The sequence below is a fragment of the Xiphophorus couchianus genome, chromosome 9 (assembly GCF_001444195.1).
Source record: "Xiphophorus couchianus chromosome 9, X_couchianus-1.0, whole genome shotgun sequence".
Taxonomy (NCBI): domain Eukaryota; kingdom Metazoa; phylum Chordata; class Actinopteri; order Cyprinodontiformes; family Poeciliidae; genus Xiphophorus; species Xiphophorus couchianus.
In genome coordinates this window covers 10,871,693-10,883,201 of record NC_040236.1, presented here as the reverse complement: position 1 = coordinate 10,883,201, position 11,509 = coordinate 10,871,693, and the positions used below count along the sequence as shown (strand labels likewise).

The following is an 11,509-nucleotide window of genomic DNA, read 5'->3' as shown; positions in this document are numbered from 1 at the left end:
ATATATATATATATATATATAATTCAGTAGTATGATTTTGACAGATATTACATGAATAAAAAAAATATTTTTTATAGGTGCTGAATAAAGAAAGCTTATTATGACCACTGCCAATACTACTGCTTCTTTGGAAATGTAGAAAATATTTATTTTTTCTATTACATTTATTTGTAAGATTACCTATCTTAAACCATTGTTAGATTGAAATCTATTTTGTCTTTAAAACTGTAAAAAATACCCAAGTTAATATTAAAAGCACTTTTTACATTTTGTTCTGAAACATAAATAAATTAAATATTACTGATTAATTTGTCTAAGTTTAAAATAATATTTAATTTAACAAATGTAATAATTCAAGTGCTGTTAAAAAGATAAAACAGAGATAGGTAGAATAGAAGGTAGAACAGATACTGATATGATTTTTCCCCCTCATTATTATGCATGCGATTATGCTTTTCAACAGTCAACAATTACCCTAACACTTGATTCCAATCTGACATTCAAGGGGTTTGTACAAGAGATCACGGGAAAAAAAATATAAAATAAAATAAAAACGCAATCCCTCTATGACAATTTGAAGCCTCAGATAATTGCACAAAATGTCACATAATTGTTGAAACAAGTCAAAACAACACGCAGCCCACACAGCATTATGCGCACTGACATCAAGTCCATTTCTGCAAAGTTCTGAGTCATTTCCTTCAGTGCCAAATGGTAAACAGTGCAATTTCCAGCCCCTCCTGCTGTGAGCTGTCACTCCGCCTCAACTGGTGTTATATCAAAATTCTTTGTAAATTAGCATCACCTGGGGCATAAAACACATAGGAGCTGACTGTGGGCTTCAGCTGGAGCAGACATTAATTAGAGCAAATATGTGTCATATGCAGAAATATTATGTTTTATATAGTTTTAAGACTCAAGCCATGTGGAAAGCTGACCCCTTGTTAGGCCTGTGGACTCCTCTCCACTCTCCCACGCAGCAGTTAAACGAACTTGAGTATTTCTGCAGTGACAGACTCTTTAATTGTGCTTCTCTCATACAATGATATACTAAGCGAACAATGCTTTAAACCAGTGTCATTTTTGAACCTTTATTAGTGTTACAACCACACAGAGAAACATTTACAATGCAATTTTTCCTACCTGAGTTTCTCATGTTTGAATCACATGGACAGATTTGGCTTCTCTAACACATATGGCGAGATCACTCTACTCTGCAGCAATTGAAGATAGCAGGAAAAACAAAAGAGAAAAGAAAATCCTCCAGAAAACAAAATTGTATCAGTTTGCCTTTCAAGGTGCTCGGGACTTACTAAGAACCTGAGTCAAAAGTGTTTTATGTCAATAGCAATATGATCAAACCTGCTTTCTAGAGATATAACAAAAACACAAGCCATTAAAAAAAGCAACTTGTCTGTTGACAAAAAATCTCACATTTATTGTATTTGTTAAACAAGTGTTGAACTTTACATCAGTCTTAAGTGATAAGCCCCTTATGTTTACATAAAAAACATGAGCTACAGTACAGCATGTATACCAGTGCGGGAAACTATTCACAAATTTCCCAATTTATTTATTTATTCATTTTTTGAAAGATTTTAATAAATAAAATACTTAAACTTGAGCGGAAGAACTACATTTAAGATAAAAACTTTATTTTCAAAAGTCGGTTTCATCTCAGAAGCGCTTTCCCATCCCTCTGCTGTGACTGTTAAAGAGATCCATTTCAATCAAAAATATTAACAAAAAAATGTGCAATGAATAAATCACCTTGACTGGGTTGTTGCAGTCCCCTTCTGCTAAAGCAAAGCTACTTTGGCAAAATCGGATAAAGATATTCTAAGGGACAATATTAACTCAAATGAAAATAAAGGAACTAAACAAAATATTGGTCATAAATTGAAAAAAAAAAAGATAATGCATTGTTTGACTGTTTTCTTTTAATAGGCCTTTATGCTCAAACATACAACCTTGAACAAAGGGTTGGTACCATAAACAGATGGTATAACATATGTGCAACTTTTACACAATAGTCTCTCAAATGTTAAAATTTTGCAAATAAAAGTTTTCTTTATAATTATGCTTTTTTTTCCTCCCAACCCTATGAATTCTTATTTTACACTAGCAATACAACAAAATATATATTTGAGCAGTTTTTCCTTGACAACAGTTCAAGGAACAGTTGAGAAAATATAAGGCCAGGGGCTTGATTGCTAGTGGTTATACAATCCAAACTTGATGGTGATGGGAAGCAGCCAGGACCTGATACTCCTTTTCTAACAGTCTGATCAGGAAATATTTTATTTTTTACAAACATGTCCATGTCCTGGTCCAGGGGTGTAAAAACAAAAACAAACAAAAATGAGCTTAGATTTGGGGAAGTGTATGTACAACCTTTGAGAGGGAAATTGCTGTTTGGATGTCACCTGTAATTTTTTTTTTTCCTTTTTTGTTCTTTTTGTAATTTTTTTCAACTTATTTTATGTTTTCACACCTTCAGTTTTCTCAATAACTCAACAGCAGCAGCACATTTAAATACATTGTTGGCTTGTCTCTTAGAATTGAAATCTGACTCTTCGTTTTATGTACAGTCTCTTGAAAACATTGCGCTGCCGTTTCTGTGCCACAGGTCTCTGAGTCTGCAGGGAAGGAGATGGAAACACGGATGGCTGAGGGAACGTCTGCAGATGCCAAGCGTGTGTGTGTCGTGGAACTGCTGGGTTCGCTTAAAAAAATAAAATAAACAAAAAAAAAAGAATGGTCCTGCCTTCAATGTGTAATGCCCTGAAAGAAGTCAGGGTTTGTGTCAGGGCAGCAGGGCTAAGGGGATGATTTAAATACATTTAAAGGCTTGTCACTAACTGCATTTGTCCTTCTTGTACATCACCTTCAGGGATGCAGTCTTCTTTAGTAACTGGAATAATGTAGCCATCACTGCTCCCTCTGCCTATCTGGTAATAGGCTTGGAGCTGGTGGCCTGCCCCTAAGTTGGGCATGCTTTTGTAGTAAACATCCTCATTCTCGCTCCCTTTGGTGGGGGAGACATCCTCCACGACATCGGGGCTGCTCTCAGGGCATGGAGAGTCTGTAATATTGGGCATACTCGTGTACAAAGAGTCTCTGTTTGGGGACTGCGCACTGTCGTCAGGGTTGGTGGGTGTCAGTGGGCTGACAAAGGTATCGACTCCTCCGTCGGTCCTCACCTTCTTCTGGGGTGCGTACAGAAGCGAGTGAGTCCGCTGGGGGATGAGTGGCGCTTCCAGCTCCTGCTGATGGTGCAGCTCCAGGCCCACCGCGTTGCCCATGTGGACCAAAGATGAAGTGTCAGCCACAATGGCGTCGTCCTCGCTGCTGCTGCCACCTACCACCGTCACCTTGGGGGGAGCCCGCTCCGTGTGATGGTGATGGTGGTACTGCGGCGGCGGAGGCTGCTGGCGGTGGGGCGGGTGACGTAAACTGGAGGGCTGCTGCTGTTGGTGGCTTTTGTTACAGGCACGCAGGTTGTTGTGCACAAGCTCAGAGATGATCATTTTCTCAAAGGCAGCATCATCCAGGCTGAGTCCGCAGTCCACTACCTGCACACTGTCGCCAAAGTCCCCATTACGGAGTGAGTAGCTATTGTTAAAGTTACCATTTAGCGGTAGAGTATCCATTGCACTTGTATCCCTCACCGCACTGTTCAGTGAGTGCCCTGGAAACAAAAGGAAATATCAAGGGGAACTACATTAGTCATCACTAACAATCATAAAAGGAGAAATAAAAATTTAATGCTGTTTAGGATGCAGTTTTTTGTAAAAACAAAGTTAATTTAAGCCATGCTTTAAATCTGTTAGTTGGGTACAATCCTTAACATACAATACATAAACATGCAGTTTATTTGCAATGAGAAATGTTTGTATTTTCTCATGTATACATTTCAACTTTCCCTCTGAAAAATCACTGTAAAAAAGCAGGGCATTGTGCATTAAAGTCTGTCACATATGTGACAAAGCAATGAAAAAAGATCCCAAACAACATTAAGAAACAGATCCAAACACTAACACAAGACACCGGCAACAGGTTGATGTATAAGTATGAAGCGACAAATTGGCAGGCTGACACATACGGGATCTCTAGCAACTAATAGAATTTATGTGGTAAAGTAAATAAGAAGAAGGAAATGTAGGGGAAATATGACAAAGACAGAAAAGGGAAAGTAGTTATGTATAAACATGGGACAGCCATCTGTATTCTCACTACAAGGGGAGCCCACAAGCAGCACTCCACCATCACCACACACAGCAGGTGAAAAGACTCACTTTAGACAACTCACATCATGTCTGTCTGCTCAGGCTATCTGGTCTAAGAGCAGCTGATGTACAAAAAAAAGTAAAAAAAAAATGATTTATTGTAACATGGAGAATTGCTCAAAAGAACAACAAAATGTAAGATAAAAGTCTTAACTGCAACAGAGCAAGAGCAAGGGTTCAGCAAATAAAACAGGCTTTAAACTGCTTTTATGTTTGTGGATCAGATGGCAACAAATATGGTGCCTTGAAAAAGCATTCACATCCTTTTATTTTTGTTTTTATAACATTACTGCCACTAATTAATGTATATTTTATCCAGATTAAATGTAATAGACCAACATAATAAAGTGCATAGTTGTGAAGTAGACAGAAAAGAATAATGAAAGTCTGACAATGGGGCATTAACCCATTTTAAATTGGTACAAATTGAAAAAGCATGGCAAAACTCCCAGGATATTGTAGCTCACAAAAAAACGTTTTTGAGGCCACTATGTGTAAAGCATGGTGGTGGCACATGATGCTTTTCTTCTGCTGGGATTTGATGGAAAAACAAATCGAGCTAACTACAGAGAAATCATGAAGAAAGTTATGATTTTAGAAACTGCATACGACTTTTGACTGGATTAAAGCTTCACCTTCCAGGAGGACAATAACCCTAAATATACAATCAGTGCTACAATGGAATGGTTTAGAGCAACACATGATGGCCCTGTTAAACTTCACACCATCATGCAACTGTAAATCCACGACAAAACATGTTCATGGATTTTCTCCATTATATGTGATTTCACTTTACATAACTCAGAATGAATAATGGCCACAAATCTCAGTCTTTTAAACTGGTACAGACATACTGCTGAAGGACTTACAGTTACTACTGGCTCAATAGTTGTAACACTAAAGCAATGACTTAAACAAATATACAAGCAACACTTTTCTAATTTTGCATCATTTCCCTTCCACTTCACAATTATGAACAACTTCAGCTTTTTCCTACTGAATTCATGTTAAAACACTGATGTTGAAAAGGGCTAAGAACACTATTGCAAGGCATAATGCTTTGAAGAAAAGTCCCATATTCTGTGACTTTATTGTGGTACACTTGCTGCCTGTTAGTTGGCAGGTTGTGTACCCAGAGCTGGTAAAAAGGTCAGAGATTGCCCACAGCCCGGCACTTGGCATCCGTCATTGTAACAGTTCCCATTGAGACCCAGGTCATTGGGAGAACAGCTCAGGACAACACAGCCACTGCAGAGGTCAGATGTGGTTGTTAGGAATGTCTCAAAGCATAGAGGTCATGGAAAGCAACCCTACGAAATGTAAATATTATTTATGTCATGATTGAGAGAGGAGATAAGGAGAAAAAATGTTCTCTGCAATGGCTGGTTTCCTTCTTGTAGAATAATAAGATTTAGAGAACCAAGGGAACTTATGTTTTGAAATGGTTACTATAAAGAAAAAGAGTAAGGAAGAAGACAGTGTGTGTGGAGCAGTTTTAGATGAGCAGTCTTTGGAGAATCTTTTCAAAGTTAGGAAAAAGATGAATAAGTCCTGAATGAAAAAAAAAGGAAATGGAACAGCTGCTGCTGTGACATCTATGTGTTAATGCCTGCTAGGAGGCAATTTAGTGTCCAGACAGGTGTTGTCTGAAAGACTGTGACAGGAATAATACTGGACACTGAGACTGCTGAGTGCCACACCAGGACAACTAAGACAGACAGTAGGGGGTGAGGGGGGAAAAGGAAATATCTTTATAAACGGGTTTCTTCTTTAAAAAATAAAAACAACAATAAACATATTTTTGGTCAATAAAAAACAAACCAAACAAAGAAAAGCAGAGTAGTGGGCAAATTCAGGACAAATCTATCAGGAGTTGAAAGATTCCTTAAAATGATCAAATTGAGCTATTTTGATTTAGATTGTTTTTGTGAACCACTTGCTCTCCACTTGAGTGTGTGTTAATGGCCTAAAGTAAACCAGTGATTGTGCCGAGGGTTTGGGGTTGTTTTAAATAAGCATGCTGAAAAAAATTTACATTTGATAGGCAAAGTTAAGTTTTACTCCCATACTTGTCTCTCTGAAGGTCACTAAAGGGAAGCACAGGGGAAAAGCACAAAACATAACAAAAGATGCCACTTCAGTTTCAAAAAGGAACAGCACATACAAAAACATCACAGCCTTATCACTGTTATATATGTTCTGATGCCATATACAACAGAAATATAGTGATCATTACTATTTGCACAGGCATACTCTAGTTCCTAATATTGTATTTAGACACTGATAACACAATGCATACAAAAAAGACATAATTTATTGGCAGCCATGGTAAAGATATGATGGTGCATTTAAATGCAGCCGTCTTTAAATCTGGGTTGTATGATCTCAAACTTTAAAAAGGAGAAAAATCTCATTAAAAATATATATCGCTTTACGCAAAATTTGCCATGTTAAATCTACTGGCACCCCTACCAACTATTATGAAATAAAAGTGAAGCATTTTTTAAAATGCATACATCAGACTGATCATCATCATACCGAGTGCTGAGAGGAGTTCTTAATTAGCAATCAATATGAGTCCCGGAGATATTTAATTTTTCAAAATAGGAAAGATAAAATAACACACCAATCAAGAAATATTTTGATCTTAATTAAAATTGTATGAAGTGATGTAAAAACCATCATCTCTTAGTTCTTCAAAATGGGAAAGACAAGAGAGCACACCATGTAGGTAAGCAGATGTGTGTTATCTTAAATTAGTCAAGGAATGGGTACCGAAAAACCGTTGAAAGACCTTGTTTGTTTTGTTTTTTTACCTATGAACTGGAAAAATAAACCCCCAATCTGTCAAATGTCAGGGAATAGTTAATACAAAAAAAAAAAAAACAACTAGATTTGTCACAAGAAAGCCTGGACGAGAACCCAAGTTCGTTTTGTCACATATCAAGTATTTTTTCATTCATATGAAATTGTGGTGCTGCCATAAATAATTAATTTTAAGGGTTTTTACACATCTTTACCAGGGCTGACAATAAATATGGAGAGCACTGTAAATTCTTGGAGTTTACCATGTTTAAGAAGTAGCACAGCATGAAACAAACTGCCTCATATGTTCATGGAAATAAATCTTAATGACCGTGCAGTTTATACTACAGCTTCAGGTCTACACCACTGTTTACATTATCTCGAGGCAGAATGCGCAGTATCTCTTTCCCATCTTAATCATTATGTCCCGTTAAGAGAAATATGAGAACACCCCGGCTGGATATAGGTGAACCACAAAGATCTATGTCATGCATGACACAATGTGAGTGTATTACTTCTATTTGGGGTTTTTTTTGTTTTTTTGCACACACACACATTTGATGAGCACATTATCAAGTCTTACGGAGACAGTGATTTAAACGGAAAGACGATACTGCTGAACATCCTGTGTTTCATTTCGCCTTCTGAACACTTGACTGAAGACATCAGTGAGGAAGGGGGAGAGAAAAAGAACAAAATATATATATAAAAAAAGGCAGAATGCAGGTGAAAGAATTAAATAAGCACACCTGGTGAGTTAAACACTGGAGCTGTGGGGGTGTTACACACGACTGTCTCAGCCAGTAAGGTGTTATAAGGGTTGTTAGTGCCTTGTGGTCGCAGGAGAGGGTTTGTTAGTAGGTAATTCCCAGTCATTCCTGGAGTGGCAAGACAGAGGAGGAGCAGGTAAGTTTGGCAGTTGTCTGAAAGTGTCATGGAGAACAGAAAAAAAGGCAAAGAATCTGACTTTGTCTTTAAGGGTGAGCCTAAATCTGAAAGTAGGGATTTTAATTAAAAGTTTCCACTCAAGGCAACAAGGAAAGGAAAAATTCCTGCACACATCTTCTGCTGGTGCCTGCCCCCCTCCCCCCATTCATTTGTTAAGTGTGTTACAAATCCTTCCTAACCCATTTATTTACAAACTAATTTTCAACCAACTATGCTCATTATTACATTCTGTCACAAGTGCGTTTCATAACTCACTTTTAGTTATTATGTTGTGCAAGCTTCATTTTTCAGCACCTTAGATTTTCTGTAATTATGCAAAGGTTTTGCTGTTTCACGTCCCTCCAAATATAATTTCTACTTTATGACAGACAGGACGACTGTGCCAGGTTTTTATTTATAAGAAAAAAACAATTAGGGCTAAAAATTTAGCCATTATCTTCCAAAGCCTAATCTCTCTCCTGAGCTTGCAGTGTGTTTTAAGGATCTGAGGTATTTCCACTGCCATTTATCACCTATGTTAAATGCCATCTGTCATGTTGAGATGTCTCCAGGGATGTTTTTAATGACATGGAAGTGCTTCTAGGAGATAAAGCCCTCCTTCAGTGCACTAATTCTCTAGGGTTGCTACTACGCCCCGGAGTGATCAATATCCAACCTTTGCATTAACATCTCCAGGAAATGGTAGCGCGGAGGGGCAGAAAAAGAGAGCTGTACCTCCAGATTGTTACTGATGTATCACCAAGTCAAAATGTCCTAGAGAGTGTTCAATGCGAGATTCTGTCTTTTGGGAAGTGACATCAAAAAGGAAAAAGGGGAAGGCAAAGAGCAGCAATGACAGAAGTCAGGGGAGGGAAAGTTAAGCTACCTTAGTGTAAACCTTCTTTTCCCTTGCATGCTTAGAAAGCCATTTGAGAGGCAGCAGAAAGCCTAACATCACACTAAGCACTCTGGGTCAGCCAGAGTTGAACATCATCTTCTCATCATCATATTTGTGCTCAAGCTAAATAATAAATGACAGTTTTTCCTCCCCCGACCCATAAATCTCTTTATAAAGTAACAGAGGTCACCTTCTGTGCTGGGCAACAAATAGCCTTTTGCTTCATGTTTAGATATTCTGAAAATAAAACTTTTTACAACCATTTTAGTTTTGCCTATGTGTCCCCTGGGCATGATCTTTAACAGCCCACACTTAAATCAAGAAAACACACAAGTCTCAATTTGAGACCGATGAGACCGAGGTACAAGAGATGCTGCAGAATTTGAGGAAGATTTTGTTTTTTCCCAGCTCTGAGCTGACAGAAAAAGAAAACTTTATTTTTAAGGCCTTGCGTTTTTATGAACCATGCTGCACTGTCATTTCAAGACAACGGCACTTACTGCCTGCACCTTGTGTTGTGTTGTGATTGCTGGTACTTCAAGGTGATAATATTAGCTGGCAGATGGAATTTGTGCATAGGTGTGGAAAGTGATGAGGTGTGAACTGACCTTGGTTAAGGGTGGAGGTGCTGTTGATGTCACCTGAGATAAAGGAGGACTCAGATTGCTTTCTTACGGTGTCATTCCACATTCTCCTGATACGACTCTGTCAGGTCAACAAGGGACAGTCATTAGGACTTTACTCCGGCCCATGCAGGTTTCAGAACAACTTTCCTCCATCTTTTAAAATATATATTAAAGTTTGCAACACTCACCTGCCTTCACAGTAAGGTGAGGGCAGCACTGGTGTCATTTTTGTTATCTTTCTCATGGACTGATCAGAATTTTGTCACTAAATTGTAAAGCTTTGACCTGCTGATACTGATTATAGCTTTTTCCAGATTCTAGTCATAAATTATAAGATCACATAGCAACAGTATTTTCCTCCATTTATATGAGGAACTGGGATGTTTTCAAAAACAACTATTGATTCAACAAGACGACAAGATGATTAAAGTGTTTATATTTTGAACTGCCTTTAGAGTCTTTTATTTGAAGCTTTGTGTGGTAGCACTGAAAAGAAGATCCTTAAGTCTAAGGAATTACAAAAAGCAACAAAACATTTCTGACATTGTCCAAAACAGATACGGGTTAAAAGCTGAAAAGGAACAAACAATTAAGCCTTTTTCTCTCACACTTTGTTGTAGGCCTGAATGAATTACAGACATTTCTGAAGATATATAAATTAACTGGTTACAGCTTCTTAATACTGTATATCAAAGTAAAAATGAAAGTGCTTTACCTAGGGCAAAGTGTGAAATTATAGTCCTACAAAATCATTGAAAATACAATAAAAATGACCAACAACATTTAAGAAAAAAATTATTGGTAATATATGTAAATATGATCTTCTCAGTCACAATTAAAAGCTAGTGGAAATAAAATACGTTTTCAGCAGGTTTTACTTTGACTGAGAATGAGCAGTTCTAGCGATGGAAGCTAGGCTGTTCCACATGTAGAGGTTCACCATCAAAAAGGCTGTTACACCTCATTTTGAGCCTGAATCTGGGAATGTTCAACAGTAGTGCATAGTGGAAAATGAATCTTGAAGCTATAGCTGGAGTGTTATGATGTAAAAGTATGTTGTTAAACCAGTGAGAGCCTTGAAAACAAGTAGAGAGGTTCCACATTGCATCAAATCCCATCAGATTATATTTAAACAAAAATAAGTTTGCACATACATTTTTTTTTAAATTAAGCAGACTAAAATCAATTTTTGAGCACTTTGAATCGATTCAGAATTCTCAGGACTAGGGACTGAGATTCTCTCAAAAATTGATTATTTTCTGCAACTCTAAATACAAGCAACATGTCATAAAAGAACAATTAATATAGATTAATTAATCACAGTTTTCCCTGACTTAATTTGAAATACCTCACTGATACTGAAAAATATGTAACTTTATGTCTTCTTAGCTCAGTAAAAGAACCTGTCACTGGTCTTAGTGCACCTCAACTTATATCATTTTTTTTTTTTCATCTAAGTCACCTTTTGAACAACTTTAACTCCAGTTCTTCTTGGTTGGAGTTTTGAAGTGACATCATTGTCTTTCTGCAAACACATCGCCTCTGGGGATGTTATCTACTAAAGGCTATTGGCCTATTACAAGAAAGGCACTGTGCAAACCCGCACGTTTTTGCAGCATCAGGTCGTCCTGCAGTAAAAGTGTACCTACAATGTTTTTTTAAAGAGTGCAACACTGTTTCCCATGCGCATGACATCCGTGAAAAATAAAGATAAAAGCAAGTGCTAAAGGGACATAACAAAAGAAAGGTTCCCATGCAGCAAAGCAGACCCTGATTGGTAAATGTGGAATAATGTAACATTTACTGATGCAACTCTGAAGCTCAAATATGCTTTCTTCTAAGAAAGGCCGAGACAGATAGAAACGTTTCACCTCTAGAGGTATTTCAGCACAAAATAGATTCAGTTTATTCCTTTTCATCAAAAGGAAAATAAAAACAGAAATAATAATTTTCACCAAGTACTC

General features: G+C 37.4%; 1 protein-coding gene across 49 annotated transcripts in view; it reads right to left on the bottom strand.

Annotated features, from left to right (window-relative positions):
- Positions 1 to 1,077: 1,077 nt before the first annotated feature.
- The window catches only part of adgrl2a (adhesion G protein-coupled receptor L2a), a 134,422-nt gene continuing 123,990 nt past the window's right edge, over positions 1,078 to 11,509 (bottom strand). For 10 of the 49 annotated variants that reach the window (XM_028028035.1, XM_028028040.1, XM_028028043.1 and 7 more), the window contains 4 exons: positions 9,528 to 9,624; positions 7,844 to 7,972; positions 6,359 to 6,376; positions 1,078 to 3,691 (listed from right to left, as the gene is read on the bottom strand). In XM_028028035.1, coding sequence (XP_027883836.1) covers positions 2,844 to 3,691; positions 6,359 to 6,376; positions 7,844 to 7,972; positions 9,528 to 9,624 — 1,092 coding nt within the window. In that variant the 3' untranslated portion in view covers positions 1,078 to 2,843. Of the gene's footprint in view, positions 3,692 to 4,298; positions 4,352 to 6,324; positions 6,377 to 7,843; positions 7,973 to 9,527; positions 9,625 to 11,509 lie in introns of those variants that run through there. The other 39 variants (XM_028028082.1, XM_028028039.1, XM_028028044.1 and 36 more) reach the window with 23 other exon arrangements.